The 20113-nt window shown below is 33.1% G+C and overlaps 1 protein-coding gene across 1 annotated transcript; it reads right to left on the bottom strand.

The window, feature by feature from the left end:
• Positions 1-16125: 16125 nt before the first annotated feature.
• LOC131065396 (protein SRG1) lies at positions 16126-19278 on the bottom strand. Its single transcript, XM_057999893.2, has 4 exons — positions 18894-19278; positions 18090-18331; positions 16855-17179; positions 16126-16571 (listed from the first exon to the last, which is right to left on the bottom strand). The coding sequence occupies exons 1-4, from the start codon at positions 19161-19163 to the stop codon at positions 16323-16325; spliced, it is 1086 nt and encodes a 361-aa protein (XP_057855876.1). The 5' UTR covers positions 19164-19278; the 3' UTR covers positions 16126-16322.
• Positions 19279-20113: the final 835 nt, after the last annotated feature.

Below are 20113 nucleotides of genomic sequence, written 5' to 3'. Positions count from 1 at the left end.
ATGAGACCCTAAGATGATGGATTTTGATGCGGGACTCACCTTGTGTTATGTTGTAGTATGTTTGCAAAGTTTAATGAGGACAAGCAAAGTAACCTTTTGACTCAAATTTGGAAGATATGTGTGAGGGAAATGCAAGTGAAAGAAAATGATTGATTATGTATGACCAAGACAGGTTGACTGAAAGATGAAGCTCTATGGGAAGAAGCCTTAGAAGCTCTATAGGAAGCAGCCTTAGAAGCTCTTTAGATCTGAAAACTCAAGCCCTTATTGTTCTCAAGAATTTTCTTGTAATCTTTCAACTGTGAACACAGACACAGTTTTATCTAACCCAGATGTAACTTATCCTCACAAACGCAATTATAGTGATCACAAACATGGTTTCTTGATGATAATGACAATCTTATCCTAAAAATAAAAAAACACAATTTTGTTCTGCACAAACGTGGTTTCTCAACATAGGTGTGATTTCAACTAACACAGATGCAATTTCTGATAAATGTAATAAGTTTTTGTTGATGCTTATGTTTTTGGACACAGATGCAGTTTTAACAATCACATATGCAATTTCTAGTTCTTTGCTCAATTATGTCCAATTTTTTTACGATGTTTAGTGTGACCAAATCTCAATATTTTGACTCTTTTTGTGGCAAGGGGACACAATAATAGTGAAAACTCAATGTTTGAAAGTGTGTTGTCCAAGGTATCAAAAATGTTCCAAAATGTGAAGTGTGATGTGAAATGTTTTTGCATACACTTGAAAACACGACAGACACAATGTTTGTTTTTTTTGTTCAAAAATGTTTGAGTGTTTTGATCATTCAAGAACAAATCCTAGGGCTAGTTGGGACCATAGTTGTTGAATCTCACTTGGGTGGTTACCCCGAGCTACACAATTTAGAGTGGATACTTAGGTGCTTGACCCCACTGGCTTCACCCTCAGCACTCACTTATCTGGGGCAGCCAAGCACCAGTCCCCATGAAAACTCCCCATGGAAAACTTTGTATCTCTACTAAGAATCGTAATAATGTGAGCCGCTTCAGAGGTCCGACCTCCTGTGCCAACAACTAGAAGGTGTCTAGTAAGGGCATCTGTTCGAGTGGTCATACATGCAGTGGCGTATGCTCCATTAAGGAAGACTCCCCGCCTATAGAGGTTGCGCTCTATAGGGTTTATGGGGAGACATACCGTCGATATGAACTAATTAGCACTTGTTGCTTGCAACTTTCATCACAAACACATTTATTTATAGTGGCTACTCGGGAGGTAGACCCTCTTAAAGGAAACACAAAAAGAGCCTAGTGCTCAAGACACAAAAGACAGTTGTTAATTTTAGAGCACCAATTGAAATGTTTTGCTAGACTAAAGAAGACAAAGCAAGAAATTTTTAAAATCAAATCTTTGCCAAAGGTTCTGCACCAAACTTGTTAGTAGTTTTGAAATAATACCCCTCCCGCAAGCACACAAGTTAGGTAACTTTTAGATCCAAAAGACTGTGAAATAGGGGCCTTCGACAAGACATTTTTCTTCTTTTTAGACAACTGCACCACTTCGTTAGTCAGATCAAAAGTGATTAGCCCCAAAAACCAAATCTAAAACCCTAATTAAAAGCAAAAATGAAAAACTAAAAACACAGACAGGGACAAAAAAAACAGATCACAAACGCAGAATGATAAAACACAGACGCAATTTCCTAGATCTACAACTTGCAAAAAAAATAGGAAAACAAAAATGCCACATAAACCTATAAAGGTGCAACTTCTAAGCATAGACGTGACAAGACAAATCACAGACACGATTTCAGCAACCTGCAAATGCAAAACTGAGCAAAAACCTTACAAAAAAAAATGCAACTTTATATAACATGGATGCGATTTTATGACAAAAATACGATGATAAACTGCGCCGATGCGATTTCAGGGTTACAGATCTACAAAATTAGTAGAAAATCATAAACATGAAAAATAGCAATCTTAGACACAGAAACAGAATGCAAACGCAATCAGATCCATCGCAGACACAGAAAAACACAAAATTGTCACAATGTCAAACCTGCAACTTTGAAAAAAAACAAAATCTGCAAATAAAATGTTAAAATAGAGGGACAAGAGTCCCATCGGGTGTGCCAAAATGTATATGGTGAAAAGTGGATATTGGAAAACAACAATATTGAAAGACTAACAAGGATCAACCACAAAACCCTAGCCTAACAATAAAAGAAATCCACCATACACTAATGAAGATACCTAAGACCATGCAAGTCAAGAAAAACAAATCAAATATACCATTCACATGTCTAGTAGGGTTTCAATCTCCACCTCTTCCTATCTCCATTGATCTTGTTGGATATATTTGCTCTCAGATTTTATGTGTGCACAAGATCTCAACAAAGAACGAAAATGTGCTTGATAGAAGGCTTGATTGTATAATATTGATTAGAATGCTCATTCATTAGGGTTGATAATGAAGGAGAGTATCATCTTATATAGAAGACACTATAAGAAATGAAGGGATAAGATTAAGATAAATGGTCAGCTAGGATTAAAGGGTAGGTAGAGGAAATAATTAAATGATAAAGGGGGTAGGTAAGAGAATAATTAAGAGATGAATGACATGTGTCATGGGTAGAAAAGGCTAATGAATTAATTAAATAAATAAAATATTTATTTAATTTAAGAAAAGGATAATTTAAATAAATAAAAGTATTTATTTAAATGAGGAAAATCTTAGAAGAGGGTTAATGAATTAATTAAATAAATAAGAATTAATAGAAGAATTAGGCTTAAATAGTTAAATAAATAAGAATATTTATTTAATTAGACAAGACAATTTTAGGTGTCTATAGGAATCAACCTTGAAATTGAATTGAAATGTACTTGAAAGGAAAGTGTGTTGATATGTAGCAGAGGATATATTTGAGAATGAAAGTGTTTTATACCTTGATGGTGTAAATGGTTCTTTTAAAATGATCACAAATATTGGTGCAATAGCATGACTCCACAAAAGACCTAAAAGGAAATCACAAAAGACATTCTTGCTTGAAGGTTATTGAAGGTTGCCACAATGAAGAATCTGGTGGGATGAAATGCCTTGGATGCTTGAATTGAATCATTTCTTTGATCTATTCTATTGTTCATTCATGTCCTTATTCTCCTTATTGCTTCTGTAAAATGAGGGAGGATACCTTTCTTATATACCTCTCCCAAGAATTTTGTGGTGCAAAACTCAGAGTAGGATGACATGAGAAAAGATTTTCCACTTAACCAAGCTAACAATAAATGGTTTGAATTTGGGCCCAAACACTAGGGAACAAGGTGCCCTGACTAGCCCACTCCCAAGAGTGGGTTGCCCTAGCTGCCTTGCTCCCTCTAATGTGGCCCCAAATTGGGACTTGAGGTCCAAAATAGAAAGGAGAAGTCAGTATAAGATGTGGAATTGAGTTGGGACGAACATGACCAAATGTGGGAGGCCATGCATGCTAAATTAGGGCCTAGCTGAGAAACAAATTGTATAAAGATGCAATTTACAATGGTACACATACATTACATTATGGAGAACTATTCTCCTCGCACTTCTCATGATGATAATGACTTATTAACTCAAGTAACTATTGACAAATCGGGGAAGCTTAACCCTAAGTTGGATAAGCTTCAACAATGGATGGGTCAATAACAATCGAATAATGAGGTAATCCCCTTGATCGAAGGCTTGAGGAGAATGATCCAAGGTGACGAGAAGTGTTGCATTGCATTACTCATGTGTTATTGAACCTAATATTATGCCTATGAAAATTTCTTTCAAAGCTCTTGGTTTTTCCAATCCTAGAACTCAAGTTGAGCATTCCATTCCTATTCCTATACCTTTTTATAATTTTCCTACATATAGATCTTCCATCATAGCTACCTCTACACAAAATATTAATCCTACACATGTTAGTAATAGGGAAACTCTATCAATCAATTCTCCTACATACCTCCTTCCTCTAGCCTTCCATTTGTGTCACAACCATCTATTATACCCACCTACCATAATATTCCACCTCCCTATTCTTGAATTCCACCTATTTATCCTCATGTTACACCTCCCTGACAATCCAACATGTCCAATTCCAATTCATACATTGAAGCCACTATAAACAATCCAGCTAAAAGTGTTTCATCCTTACAACAACAATTGGCTTCTTCAACCCAATCTAAATTCAATGTTCCCCCATGTGATGTAATTGGCCCACTCTATATTGACATTGTCCATGTTATTAATACTCAATTACATATTTTTAAATATGTGTTTTATTCTAATATCTAGGTAATCCAAATTGTTTTTTTATAGGCTTATAAAAAGACCACTTTTTAAAAGTCTTTTTTCTATGACCATACCATACACGTGTTTGAAAAACATAATTTGACCTAAATAGAAGTATTTTATTATTCCTTTTGGGAAAATATGTGTATTATACTCAATATTGATGAAGATATTTTTTAATGATTTTTAAATGATTTAATTATTTTTTAATTGGCCCTAATTATTATTTTTGAAAATCGAACATTTTCAAAAAGTGTAATTTGAGCTAAAAAAATCACTTTAAAATTTTTTTTATTGTGTAGATAATTGTGTGTAGATTTATGACACATATTTTCTCTAAATAAACTTAAAATTTAAGAATTTATTAAAAATATATGAACACCTAAAATTTCAAGAATAGAAAAATTCTAATCATTAAAAAAATCATATTTTAGAACTGTATGTTGTCATCTATAATGAGTTTTAATTTCATCAAAATATTCTTAAAAGAAGTCATCAACCATATTGTTTAAGTTACTTTTTTTAATGGCATTGTCCTTGGGTTCAAGGCTAAGGGTTGGATTTTCAAGTATAAAAGAAGAGGAAAACCATGGGTTTCAAACTAAAAATTTAATGAAATCTATAACCACCCCCAAAAAAACATACCAGTTCTAAATGAATGGAAATACAATGTAATTAGTTCATGGATACCCATTTTTTAAAAATGAAATGGGTGCCTATTCTAAATTAGGTACTAGTTTTAAATGGGTATAAATTTGGGTTCAATAACTTGAAATAAATGTGGACCTACCTTATTTCACTTACCCTTTAGAAAGTCAATTTGTAGATCATTGTGCTCCTATTCTAGAGTGGTAGCTAAGTTATCTTTAGAGTAGTTTCCATCTACACCTAGTGAGATGGAGTACATGTCTTCAATATCCTATGCTAATGTTGTTGGGATTTGAATATACAATTTGGTTCATAAAAGAGAAAATATTTTCTAAATAATAGGAGTTCTTAGATGGTTTTAGAATGATCTAAGACATGATTATTAGGTTGAAGTTAGTAGGGGTTTCATATAATTTTAAAATACCTTTCATTACTCTAAAATATTTTTTTATCATGGTGACTTTATAAGGAATCGACAGTCAATGGATATTCAATGATATATTAATTAATATTATATTATGAGTTAGTAGTAGAATATCCACATTTAGATATGTTTTAAATTATTCAATGATTCTATTAGTTGGATGAGTAAACAATATGGCATGGTTACTTTAATTACTAAAAACATTGAACTTACATGATAGCTACTTATGTCTATAAGGATTCCATCTAGTCTAATATATTGTGTCAAGTATAAGACTAATTAGGGAGTGGAAAAGTATTGAAAAAGGTTTCCCATCTTCCATCCTAATGCTCATATTTATATATTACTAGTCTAATATATGTCAAGTATAAGACTAACTAGGGAGTGGAAAAATATTGAAAAAGGTTTCCCATCTTCCATCCTAATGCTCATATTTATATATTATATTTAGCCTTGTAAATAAAAAGGGGACTCCCTCTTTTTATTGAGATCATTCATGATGTTTTTTATGCTTTAGAAGGTGTAGGAGAGAAGGACATAGACCAGGCAATCGTTGTAATAGGTCTAATGTCATTATGATATGTAAGAACACCTAATGACATTGTAAAATGGGAGGTATATATGATGGATTCTATGATGCATAAGATCCTAATTGTAGGGGAGTTACAAGATAACTTTGAAGAGAATTAGGAGAAGTCATAATACATTTTTTAATATATTTCAATATGTGAAATAGAAGTCTCCAAAATGAGGAGTTACATATTATAAATTTTATGATAAAGTTAAGAGTGTATCCTAAAAGTAACCTAGAATACCATGACTAAATTGGGCATTAGATTTGTTCCAATATTGTGCCACCTTTGGGTCATTGTTTTGATTCATGGCTTTTTAAAATTACCTTTTTTTATTTGATATATTATCTATCTATTAGTGTATGAAGATGAAATATCATATGGTTAAGTTGCAATTTCCATTGTATTGTAAAAATTGCAAGCTAGTTTTATATGTTGGTGATAGTGGATTGTAAGGCATGTTCCTAATATTATATTGTAATCCTTGTTATTGCTAATGTAATTGGTTTTTAACTTATTTTAAGGTATAATTTATTATATATTATTTTTAAGCATAAGATTAACTAATTTTAGAGATTAATTCCCTTTTACACCAGTCTAGTACATGTGTATTCCACACCTCTACTTCCTTTCAAGTCTTTTTTAACATCTTTGTTATAAATACAAGTGTCTATTAAGAGACAATATATTTTCTCAAATTTTAGATTTATAATATTTCCAGCCCTTAGGCAAAAATTTGATAAGACTTCTCTATTTAACTGCATTCTTTATTATCAATTTTTATGTACCTAGTTTTGAGTCTTTGTATCATTAATCATTTTATCTATTATTATGTACCTATTTTTGAGTCTTCGTGTCATTAATCATTCCTAAAATATGGAGTTGGTGTTGTCTAGTGGAATCATCCCCATGATTTGAATGTCTCTATAACTAAATAAGAGTTTTAGGAAATATTGAAAAGAATCTTTGGGGTTACATTTGGTTTCTTGTTAATCTCAACTAGTTGTTTATTCTAGTAGCTTTGCAAAAATTCAAATACTTTAAGAGAACACTTTTGAAAATATCATAAGGGGTTTTTTTATTTGTTGTGAGATATTAAATTAGATTTGGATCTAGCTATCCAAATGAAATTGGAGTTTAATTTGTGGGATTTTAGAGGTAAGTTTTTAATTTTTTTTAACCAATATTTGAATGCTTCATTAGATTGGACCTATTGTCTAATGAAATAAGGTATCAGTTGTCTTTGGTTGAAATATTTCCTAAAATATATTTCTCTATTTCTTTTGTAGGATAATATAGATTAGACTCTACTAATGTATATGATTCAATATTATGATTTTTTATTAGATCTTTAAGGGCTTATGTATAATACATCTTCAAAGAGTTATGCATGTTAGTCCTTAGGTTTAGCTTTCAAATGTGTTCTTTCAAATTGTAAAATTTAATTTGAATCACCAAAACATTTTATGATCATTTAGTTTTTCATGTTCACATTGTTTAGGTAAATTTACACTCTCATTTCCATTGATAACAAAATCTAGGGAAAAGTGTAAGGGAGAAAAGTATATATATTGTACCTTCATCCATCATTATATGCCAACTTGCATAGATCTAAAAAAAATGGTGTCAAAACTCAATTTGACTTATTTTGCACACTAGAACAATCAATTTTTAGAAGTGATAAGCCACCTGTCACTTTTGATTACTAGACAATTTTAGGAAAATGCAACCCGACCAATCTTAGCATTTTCCCACATTGGTTTATATTATCTAACACAACATGGCATGGCCTACTTTACCTATTTCAAATGATTCACTTGCCATGGACCTTGGTTGAGTTTTCTAAAATATTAAAACTATCCAATAAGCTTGTGCACCAAAAACATTGATTGTGCATTTAGGAGCATGTGTATAAGGACATCTCCTAGGTCATTAGGACAACCATAGTTTAGCATATAACATGAACATGTTTTGAACTCTCTATCATAGCATTATCATTCTTAGCTAAGTCGAAAATACATGAGTTGCATTAGAATAAATTTATTTTATTCTTTTGTTTTTTCCTATTTGTGTACAATAATCAAGAGGTTTGATTACTATCAAGAAAGTCAACACTTTTATCCTATCCTATAGCTCAATATTTGCTCAACTTTTCAAATCAATCCCTATTTAACAAATATATAGAGAGGAGGCATGCATGCTATAGGAGGCTTGCATTAATCCTAAACAAGACCAGAACAGATATACTAGTTTGTATAGTGTGAATTACTCCAAATTCTCTTAATTAAATGAATAAAATTTAAATTATTTGATATTAAACATAAATCATCACAATATCACACTATCTTTTTCCTTTGTAATACCTACTATTTATATTTAAAAACATCACAATACAATTAAAATTCCCTATCTAATACCTACCTACCCATTTATATTTAAAAACATCACAATTCTACAAACACACCATGCCCTTTCCCTATCTAATACCTACCTATTCATTTTTAAAACGCATTTAATTTCCTTTCTCTACCTATATAATACCTATTCATTCATGTTTACTTTTAAACAAGAATTGAAAGAATATATAATTTGTGAATATATTTGACCGAATCAATAGATTAAAAAAATCTTTTATCAGACACGCATGAAACGTGTTTCCCTTTGACTTTTAAACCTCTAAAACCGTTGACTTTGTAAAATGATTACTTACATTTAATATTTGCTAATAAGTGAGTAAATTATATATTCAATAATATAGTATTTATATTTAATATTTTAAAATGTTTTTACTTATATTTATAAAATATATTTAATAAATTATTGTATTTAGTTATTTGTTTTAATAAAGAAAAATGATGTTTATGATGATTTATTTTTTTAAAATTATAAAATGTTAGAACTTATGAAAGATTGATATTAAAAAATTAAATAAATTGGTTGTGATGCTTAACTTAAAATATGTTATTGGAAGTATAGATAATGATTATTTAAAGTGTTGGAGGTTTAGATTTTGATTCTATAAATGTCGAAACATATGCAAACTAAATGTTCTTTGTTTTGGTTCAAATATGTGTCTACAAAATAGAATTAGTATATAGGCCTAACATATAATTGGAAGAATCAACTAACAAAAAGTTAATTCTTGAAATTCAATCTTTTATTTTTTAATAAAAATAAAGTAAAAAATTATTATTAATTATTCTTTTTTTTTTAATCAAAATATACAACACGCAACCTGTCACAACCACCATTAAACACTCCAAAAATCGAGAAGCAAAACGAACCAGTTTGACAAGCATATTTTCACTCAAACATCTCTCAGAGCAAGAACATCAAAACCCCTATCATCTCCTAGACCCCTATAGTGCTAACCAAAAAATATAAATTGGACGGACCACTAACTATCATGCAGATTCTCCTCATTGAACCTAGCCAATATTGAACCTGGCCAATATCTTTGTTGCCTCCTTTGTACACGCCCGCGGTCGCAATTTAGGGCCCATCTCCACTCTTGCCAACTTGTGTGCCGCAGTGAGAGCTTCCTCCACCCACACAAGCCTTGCAAAGGTCTTGAATGCTTCCCATCCACGCCATGTCATTGCTCTGCACCTTTCTTTTACTTCATCCTCTCGCCAACGTACGAAAGGTATGGGATTCCCAGGCTCCACCATGCCTTCAGATATATCAATGCCAACCTGTGGGACAACCCATTCAAAGACAGACTCCAAGCCACCTAGGTACTCCTTTGCAATTAGCTCCTTCAGTACTCGTCAAACCTTGTCAACTGTATCTTCGAATTCTAACCCCCATGCAGCAATTAATGAGTAGATTTCCATATTAGTTTGGTATCAATGGCTGATATGCACAATATCCTCGCTCAACATTAATTTTACCGCCTCCAACAACCTATCATCCTTGTAAAGAAATAACCCCTATATACATCTATTCAATGCCTTTCCAACAAAAGGCACAAGTTTTTTCTCTGTTTAAAAGTGAAAATCGCTTCCATGATCACAACTCTACAGTGCCACCACCTTCAAATTTGAAAACGCAACTCCTTTATAAATAAGTGCTAGAAAACCGTTGTGGCGTAATAAAAGAAATGTCCACCATATAAACCTTATACCAATTTAATATGCATTCAATCCACCCAATGTTAACCAGCCTTCATCACCGCCAAAAACCTGTTTCAACACTACATTTCCATAAATGCTTTTTTCGGAATATATCTTTTCAGCCTGTTTGCACGATCTGGCATTAACCACTCCTTAGGATTGTGTGAGTTGCCATGTCCTTCATCTACTACTTCGAACCTCCAAATTTTTTGGGGTTGCTATATGCGTCGTAACTACATCCATGTCATCAATCAAGAGATTACGAATATCTTCCAATTGATATTCGTGTACTTCCTTGAATAAACTAGCCCTTTTAGACAGTACATCTGCTTCTCTATGCACATGGGATATCTTGAAATCGGTAAAACATTTCATGTCATGATTTATTTTCTAAACAAACTTGTTTAGCATCCAGGCTTGCATTTCCCCCTTAATGATTGCATTAATGATAATCAATGAATCACCTTCCAGGTGTAAATTCTTGAAATCGAGTTTCAATCCCCACTCGACTACTAAAGATGTTGTTTGAGATGTTGTTTGCACCTCAGCTGCATTATCTGTGCCCCTTTCCAATCATTTGGCACCCTACGCAACAATGTTGCCCTTCCAGTCCCAAAACACCACCCCTGCACCAAATTCACCGGAATCACCCTTGGACGCCCCATCAAAGCTTGCCTTAATCCACCCTTCCTCCGGTAGAATCCATTTTTCAATTAACTTCTCATGAGGATTACTATACGACGGATCATCCCGCCTAGGCCAATGAACGGACCATTAATTATTCGATTATTAAAAAGTTTAATATTTATATAAAATGATCATACAAAAATTACAAAAAAATCTGAATTCAAAATAATTAAAAAATATTATATCAAATTTTTAGAAGAGGAAAAGAGAAATCTGTACAACTTTTTCCATTATAGTTAAACCTTGATTTTTTGTGTGCCCGTGTATAATGCCACCCAATAATTCAATATCTATCAAACTTCAATTGTTGAAATAAATTGCAAAATTTACTTGTGAATGTGTCTTTCCTTGTTAAAGGATTCTGGTTTTCATCAATTCATACAAAAGTATGATGCATAGGGGATTCGAAAAGATGACCATTAGTTTCCAGTATTTTTGCAAAATCAAGATATATGCGGGTTAAAACTTCTGGTTGTTCAAAATTACCAATCTTTTTTAGAGAAATTCAATAGTATGTCTGGCGATTTGATATTGTTTGGCTCGCAGCAATCCATGTTCTCTTTAAATCCTTTTGCTCTCATACAGAGAAGTTTAAGCAATCAGGTTCATTGAACTCTCTTTCTGAGAAGTTTAAGACTATAGGAAGTTTATGGTGTCAACCTTTAAAATTGCTTTTTGGTATTGGCTATCCAGTCATCATGACCCATCATGGCATCAATGGTTGTTGGATATACTATAATTGAAATAAATTATTGTTGATGGACTTGATTTAGTCATCAACTTCAATTTAAATATCAACAATCTGATACATCACCCTCAATGCATCCAGTTATGAGTGAACAAAAATGTACATTTTTAGTTATGATTTATTAATTTATCGACGTCATGATGCATCATGATGACTAGATAGTCAATTTTCAAAATTTTTGTGACTTGTTTGATAATCTTGATTCCTGAGGTATGTACATCCTTCCTCAGTCAATGTTTAAACTAGAGCAAAGATTTTCCATTTTGGAATTGTGAGAAAAATAACAAGTGCAGAAAACTTGCAAAGAAGAACAATAGCACATGACACACAGATTTACATGGGAAAACCTGGTAAAACTATACCAGTAAAAAACTATGGGCAAATTTTGTCTTTCGTATTGATTCTCAAGAATTAGAGAGTTACAACAATCTCAAAAACTATCAATCAAAACATGACTTCGAGCACCCTAAAAGAACCGAGTTGCAGAGTCCTACGTGAATACAACTTACTAAATATAGTAAGTATGACTCGCACAACTGCATGTAAAACACATGTCGAAATTACTATTTATAGAAAGTTTATAAACAAAACTTTCTATTTATAGTAAGTCTCAACCATGCAACCATGATGACGCAACCACTGCTAGCTAAGATAGCCATGATGACTCAACCATTGCTAGCTAAGAGTCCAATTTAGACTTCACATTCCAATAAAAATTACAGATATTCATAACAATCAAAACAAGAATAAGCACAGTCAATACCTCAACAGCCATTAGCCTACAATAAATCTTGGACAGTGGTTTCAGGCATGGTTGGGAAGCTCAATTTCAAGAACTTAGATAAGATTGTTTTACAAAATATTCTAGGCCTGACAAATCTGCCAATTAATTTTGAGGAAGTAAGATATTAGATAATGACAAGAATAAAACATGAAAACAATAAAGTAAATTTTTATCTTCATCTTTTAGAAAAATACTTCTTTATATTGAGAGGAAATTCTTATTTTTAAAACTGATATTTTCTATGCTTGGTGGTGGAGACAAAGTTATTGTAAACTATAAATTGTAATAGAAACTGTGATAGCAATAGTGCTGGAAATAATCCCAACTACATCCTCTGTATGCACAAACGTATCTGTAGCATTAAAGCCAGTAATCTTTCTTGGATTCAATTAACTTGCTCCTGCCCATCTAGTATACCATCTGCAATCAATCTCAGGATTAAGAACATTGGTAAGAATTTGGATGGATTTTGTTTAATTGCTCCTATCTGTCCACTGTCGAATCTGCACAGGCTTTGTGGGTAGTTGAAAACATTTTTTTTTTTGGTAATTCTCCCTCTGCTCCTAGATGATCAATTGGCTATATAGTGTTTGACTCTGTATTTTGTCTTCACTCTTCAGAGAGTCCAGCTTCGCAGAGCCGTTGGAAGTGTCTAGAGAAAGTTATCAAGACAAAATGTAAGAGAGCACCAGCCCAATCAATCAATGTAATATATTTTCTTTGTAATATGATTCTAAAGAACAAAAAAATTCAAGTTGTTTTGTTATGTTTTATTTTCTACTTCCCTTGTTTCCATCAACTGGTGTTAGAGCAGGTTGATCAGGGCAGAAGTTGCAGAAAAGATTGTTGATTGAAGAGAGGCCTTTGGTAGTGGCCCAAGAGTGCATTGTGCATTGTGCACAGCCGTTGGAAGATTTAAAATCTGCTGAAAAATCCAGATCTGAAGTAGGAGATTACAGCTTATTTCAAAGGAATGCTAGATTGAAGAGGCTGTAGGCCCCAAGCAAGGTGTTAAAGTTGCCAATAGCACAATATCTGGAAGAAATTGTAGAAAAGAGATGAGTGTCCTAATTGAGAGAGATGCACCAAGCTATTTTTTATTGACAAATCTATATAGTTTGAGCAGATTAACAGACTTGGCCCTGTTAGGATGCACCAAGCTATGTTTTATTGACAACTCTATTACAGATTTACTACATTTGGAAAGTTCTGGAATATATGATTGTGGAATGAGAGCGTTACCAAAAAGAATTGCATGGATGGATATGAAAATTTTGGATGTTCAATGGTGTCCACTTGATTTTGGTTCAATTGCTTATAAGCGTGGATTTAGAAATTATGCCATTAGATTGTTCTTAGATGTAGGGAAGTATTGATCGGGGTGCTCATCCAAATCGCTCAAGTTGTTTAATAGATTTAATAATAAGAACATCCATAACTTACAGATAATTATTCCTTAGGCTCACAGTCTTTCTCCCAAACATGAAACTGTCGATCTATCCAACAATTATCTCTTGACAGAGATTGGAAGGTTGCCAGGCAATTTGATAAGTCTGAAGCAAATGAGTGTTGGAAAATTAATTGCCCTGAGTCCTCTTGCAGTCGCCTAACTGTTAGAGACTCACGTTGGAGATTTTTTTGGGGATCTTCATCCCTTTTTCCCCTTCACATACAATAACAAGAAATTTATGGTGGTGGGTAGCTTTGAATTTTGAAATTGAGTAACAAATTTTGTAAAGGGAGTTTAATGTAAAATAGGCAACTCTAGACGAAGGTAGAAATAAGTGTGTGAAACTCAGTTGAGTAGAAGAATAAATCGTTCAAAGCAACTCTAGATTGATAGTGGTTGGTTGCAACTTCAAATTGTTGTTGAAAATGTATTTGTAATTAATATTATAATATGAATTTAAAAATATTTTGTAAATGTTGTTTTTATGATTAATGGAAAGTAGAAATTGTTTCCAGTTCTATCTGCAGTTTGTGTTTTTGTGTGTATTCCTAGCTGTTTGAGAAACAAAGCAACAAGCTATTTGGATTTTAAATCCATGCAGGCTTTAAGGTTTAAGCTAGTTGGGCATTTGTTTTTTTGAGTATTGAAGTTTTAGGGTGTTGGAGTCATGGTTAGAGAAGACAATAAGAGTTGGTAACAACCACCATCATTTAATGGACATGGTTATGATGTTTGGGCAAATAAAATAAAGATCATAGTGGTTGAAAATGATTTGTGGGAGCTTGTGGTCAGTGGCTTCACATATGTGACTGACTTAGCTTAGTTTCCAACCCTTATGAACAATCAAAAGACCTAGTTTTAGAAGACAAGGAGAAAATATGCAAAATCCCTCAGTTTGATAGAGGCAGCCTTGACATAGGCAATATTTTTAAGAATAGCAATAACTAATTGTGCAAAGGAAGCTTGTGAAATCCTCCAAACAAGTTACAAAAAGGGACTGATAAAGTCAGATTTGTGAATCTCCATATGTTTCGATAAGATTTTGAGACACTCCAATGAAAGACAATGAGTCCATTTTAGATTTTTGATTAAGAGTCTCTTTGATAAACCAATTGAGAACAAATGGTGAATAATGGAAGGGCAGGGGATTGTGGAGAAAATCCTCAAAAGTTTTCCACAATAATGCATAAGTAAAAAACCATAATACATACAAGTTTTGGCTTGGTAATTGGCAATCCACAATATATATGCATCAAGGGTCAATCGTGTTTCAAGAAGTGGGAACATTTTATGGCTTAAAATATATATTTTGGATACTTTTTGGCTACCTATATTTATGTGGATGTAACTGAATTATCAATGCTCTAGTTAGAAGAGGCACTTGTTCACAAATTTGGAATAAAATAGCATAATTTTTAATCATATATAAGCAGAAATATCTAACATTAGAAAAAGCCACATTAGATATTGGTGATTTGAGGAGATCTAGATTGATATTCGTTATTCAAGTTTGAGTTAATCTTGACTTGTTGAGAATATTAGCTCCACTTATTTGAGTGATCCTCTAAGATAAATCCAAACTATATGAGAAACATAAAAAATAAAGAGAAACACTTATAGTCATTAGTCATTTTCTTTGACGTGAGTTTTAATTATCTTATGGAATCTACATTTTTGTGTTATGTTATTACTTTTGACAATTCATATTTTTATTATTGAAGTCATGAAATCATCTTGATACTTACAAAAATATTGTTTTTTCAAATGTATGTGGTACATAGCATTTTTTATATTAAAATTATCCAAATCCAACTATGAATTGATTCTATAGACTATATGAAATGTTAATAGAATTTGATATATGCCAAATTGATTAAATTTATAGATATCATTGTTCTTCTACTAAAACTTATGTTTATTATGAGTAGATGTTGTTCAATAATACTTTGTTGATTGTGGTGTCAACCCATACAATGACAAATCATACATACATTAAATTTTACTTTTAAAAATGGATAACTCCAATTTCAAAAGACTACCTCTGTAGCTCCCCTATCTAAGGAGGAAATCTTATCATTTATTAGAATTGTTGTACCAAAGAAGTCATGCCCTTTTATTCAATAAACAAAATGCTTTATTCAGTAAACAAAAAGGCTCTTACTACAACCCTATTATCATCTTAGAAAGAATTTATGATTATATATGATTTGAAAAAAAAAAAAAAAAACCGCTAATGCTCCGTCAAAATATGTAAGCATATATATATATAGAGTTGCAACACAATATCTTCGTTAAAAACTGTGAAATCTTTTTAGCGGTACTTATTAAGCATACAGAGACTGGTTAAGAGATTCTTGGTCTATTGATGAAATAAACTGGTTAAGAGATTCATACCCATGTTAAAAACTAGAAGTCAGGTATATTCAACATTATTTTTTCTTGCAATTTGTTACATTACTGATCACTTCCTCAAATCAAAAGCCCCAACTAACCCTGATAGAAGATCATCAAATAGTATGCAGGTCTTTTGCCTGCCCACCCTAGGTCTTAAACAGTCACCCTAGCCCAACATTCAAAAAAGTCAATCAAGAAAGTTATGACTCGATTTTGGCAAATTCAATTTTCTTCTTCCCATCAAGTTTTCCAGAAAAGAAATGCCGTATATAATCTGCACGAATGAATCTTCTGTATTTACAGGGATGCAGCTCATCTATGAGCTCAGGAGCAGGACCCACTTCTGTTTCCCTACCTGGGCCATAAAACATGGCAATGGAGACTCGATCTCTATCAATGTTTGTGACTGCTCTGTGCTCAATGCTCTTATATATTCCATTGCTTATTACCTAAACCAATACACAAAAATAAGATTTAGATTTGATATCGACCTGGTGGTATCAAACATTATAACCCCCATTTATTAAACCCAGGGAATAAATAATTAAGAATGGACTGGAAACAGTTTTGATTAACACTTGAAATCTTAAATCCAGATAATCATTCATAGCTTGTACGAAAAAGTTCAAAACTGTACACCCACAGAAACAATGTTTGAAAACAAGTTAAAATACTTTGAAATGTCCTATAGATTGTTTTGGCCTAAATACTGTTAAAATATATCATCATTACCTCGAGCATGTCTCCAATGTTGATAACCAAGGCACCAGGGATGGGTTGAACAGGAACCCACTGGCCATTCTTACAGATCTGTAGCCCCATTGTTTCATCATCCTGTAGCAACACTGTCAAACCATTTCCATCTGAGTGAGGGCTTATGCCTAAAGCCAGATCTGGCCTTGGGCAGGGTGGGTAGTAATTCAATCGCATCATCTGTGCCATTTTCCCACACATGTTAATGAAACAGTCTGGTTTTAACCCAACATTCTCTGATAAAAGGCAAAGGACTTTATTGCCAAGCTTTTGAATTTCAACAGTGTATTGATCCACGGTTTCTCTACAACAAACAGGCAGCGCAATCAGATCGAAATAGAAATGATAGAAATTAGATGGATAGGAAAAGGCTACCTATCAAGCAATTATTTTGAAATGCACAAGAAAAGGATTCGAAGAAGTATATATTTAGCCATCAGAGACTTCGTGTAGAGCAAAAGAGTGAAAATAGATTTTACATGGGAATAATCCAATGGCATTTTATCAGCATGAGATCAATAAATTGACAAACCACATCAGTTCAATTTAGTCTTCGTATGGAAAGAGGGAAAAGAAGTTGAGCATGAGACTGATGCAATACTGTAGTCTTATGAACTAAGAAGCCAAAAATACACAGTAATGGAAGACAAGGAGTGTATATCTATTTCATTATTTGCAACTCCCCATACCCTTTTTAACAGTCTCTATGCATTACAATCTAAACATCGCCAGTTGAAACAAGACTCTTAATCACTGAAATAACTTAGGGAGGTTTTTTAGGCCAACTGGTAGCTTCTGTAGAAATGTTATCTAAGACACCTTCTGCTAATAATGTTAGATACAGAGCTCTGAAAAACAGAGGCGGTAAGCCTATAAATTTATGTTACAACTTACACGTGATTGATCAACTATAAATCAAGTTGAAATTTACCCGCCACCACTTTCGGACCTAGATGACACAATTAGTTGAGTTTTTACTTTGCAAAAGCTGTTTCTAAATTAGATTGTGTGGTAGTTTTTGCATCAACATTTCGGATCACACTTCATGATCAATCATTCTCATCAGAATGATTGAGTGCTATCCAGTTAACTGAATTTTCCCAACCAATTGTAGAGTACAGTATGTGTATCATGTAAAAATAGATTTGGGGCATATGTAGTTTACACAGATGTCAGGATCTTATAATTGCCTGAATTAATAAATGTGCAGGTACCTGAAATCCACTGGCTTTGTTGGCCAAAGATCCATTTTTCTGTTCTCTGGAGGTAGGGTTGTCAAGTACATGGTATCTCCCCAGTCCAGTATTTGGTCATCTGAGGTTACAAATGTCTGACCATAGCCTTCAAGCTCGTGCACTTCGTACTTGAGCTTTTCTTCCAAAGGTAGTTGAATGAAATCCCTTACAATTCCCCTCATTCTCTCCATCAGAGACAAAGGAATTCCATGATTCAGAGCCTGTCATAAAGCAACACATAACATCTTAGCAAAATAAGCAAGTTAGGAGAGCAGAGATAATTTTGAAAATCGTCCCATCATAAGGGCAATGCCAACAAAGGAAATCTAATAATTACTAGTATGTCACATCACATAGTAACAAGCACAACTGTAACCTGCAAAGGAAACTCCAGCAACTCCCGTAGTCTAAGAAAGGAGAGGTCTTCCTAAAACCTTACTTCTGTACAGAGGCAGAAGGCCTTTATGCTGGCCTACTAAGCAAATTTGCCCTGTTTCAATTGTTTTCTTGGGGTTACTTGAAGCAAATGTAAGATGGGTCATTTAATTGAAACGCCCACAAGAAGTGATGCTAAAACATCCACCCCCAAAACTGCAATATTGAAGGGACCTACAAGGCAGGACACTGAAATGTTCTTGATGTTCGTACATACCATAAACTAACAGATTACATCGAGACTTATAAATCCTGTTTCAGATTGTTAAAGCCCTCGTTATGTAACCTACTACTTTCTAGCAATTGTTAGTCTAATACATAATTTACAATTAATTTTGATGTACACACCTGAAAAAATCCCCATTGCTGGCATGCAATACCCAGTTTTTCCAGCTCCTTTTGCCTGCAGAGATCCGAATCTCTCAAAAACATTCCCATATCAATTATGGGTATATCCAACTGATGAAGAGGAAAGGCATTTGGGCGCTCTTTCTCTGATCTGATATATCTTTGAGGAAGGCTGTGAAGGTTCTGAGATGCCAGTTCCTGTACAACAGGAACTGAAAACCTTTTTGAAGTTCCATCAGATGGATTAAATGCCAGGGCTGAATTATACATGATAGTTGTTAAATCTAAACAAGCTACCTACTTGCTTCCGCCCTCCTGTCTACTAACACTGCACTGAGTAAAAGAAAATGTGGTATAAGTAAAAAAAGATCCTCCCACAAGATTGCAGAATATTGTATAGAGTGCTGATGTCAGGTGCATATGCTTGTCAAAATGTGTATTTTGATGGTGGCCCCACGGGCAGGATGATTGTGACTATTTTTTGTCCTGAAACAGTTTACCTCTATGAAGGTACTATCAATTGCACCTTGGTGTGCAATGGGTAGGCCGAATAGGTATGAAAGGTTAATTAAGAATTTTTTAGTTTTTTTAAAATATATTTTGTGTAGTACATCAGATCAATTGATAGATAATCAGGAAGATTATCGAACTCCATTATCTATAGGATCATGTTATTTTGCAATAAGGAGAGAGAGATGGAAGAAGAAATATGGAGAGAGAGAGAGAGATACATATATATATAAAGAGACATAGAGATATAGATACAAAGGTCTGAATAGGGCAAGAGAGAGAGATATGTAGGTTTTTACTTCATTTTATTATACCAAAGTCTAAATATGTTATTATTGGTTGCTCCTTTAATTCTCTAGAATAAGAGAGGACTTGAAAATTCTTGCTGATGTAAAATGGATGCAAATGATATCATATACTTAGTTGGCTCAAGAGATGAAAATAAAGTGAGTCATTTAGTCAAATGTTGAAATTAAATACAGTTAACCCCACAAATATAGAAACAACTTTGGATGAGTAAGTGATTAGATGTATGTGTCGAACATGAAATTACACCATACATGTATATATACTCACTTTGTTTGTTCTTTTATATCATATTGATTAGTTGAAAGGCAAATGATCTCACTTTTTACAATAGATTGTCATTCTATACCATTATGGACAGTGGTGGACTAATCATAGACCATATGGGTTAGAACATGGTAAAT

Source organism: Cryptomeria japonica, chromosome 5 (genome assembly GCF_030272615.1).
Source record: "Cryptomeria japonica chromosome 5, Sugi_1.0, whole genome shotgun sequence".
In the NCBI taxonomy this organism is placed as follows: Eukaryota; Viridiplantae; Streptophyta; class Pinopsida; order Cupressales; family Cupressaceae; genus Cryptomeria; species Cryptomeria japonica.
This window is presented reverse-complemented; position numbering and strand designations above follow the sequence as displayed.

Bases quoted from the DNA above. Each gene is read 5' to 3' on its own strand.
- LOC131065396 (XM_057999893.2), bottom strand. From the start codon at position 19,163: ATGTATAATTCAGCCCTGGCATTTAATCCATCTGATGGAACTTCAAAA. The intron at 18,332-18,893 runs GTGTGTACATCA...GCTTTATGACAG, and splicing joins AGCAATGGGGATTTTTTCAG to GCTCTGAATCATGGAATTCC. The intron at 16,572-16,854 runs GTAATGATGATA...GTATTGGTTTAG, and splicing joins ACATTGGAGACATGCTCGAG to GTAATAAGCAATGGAATATA.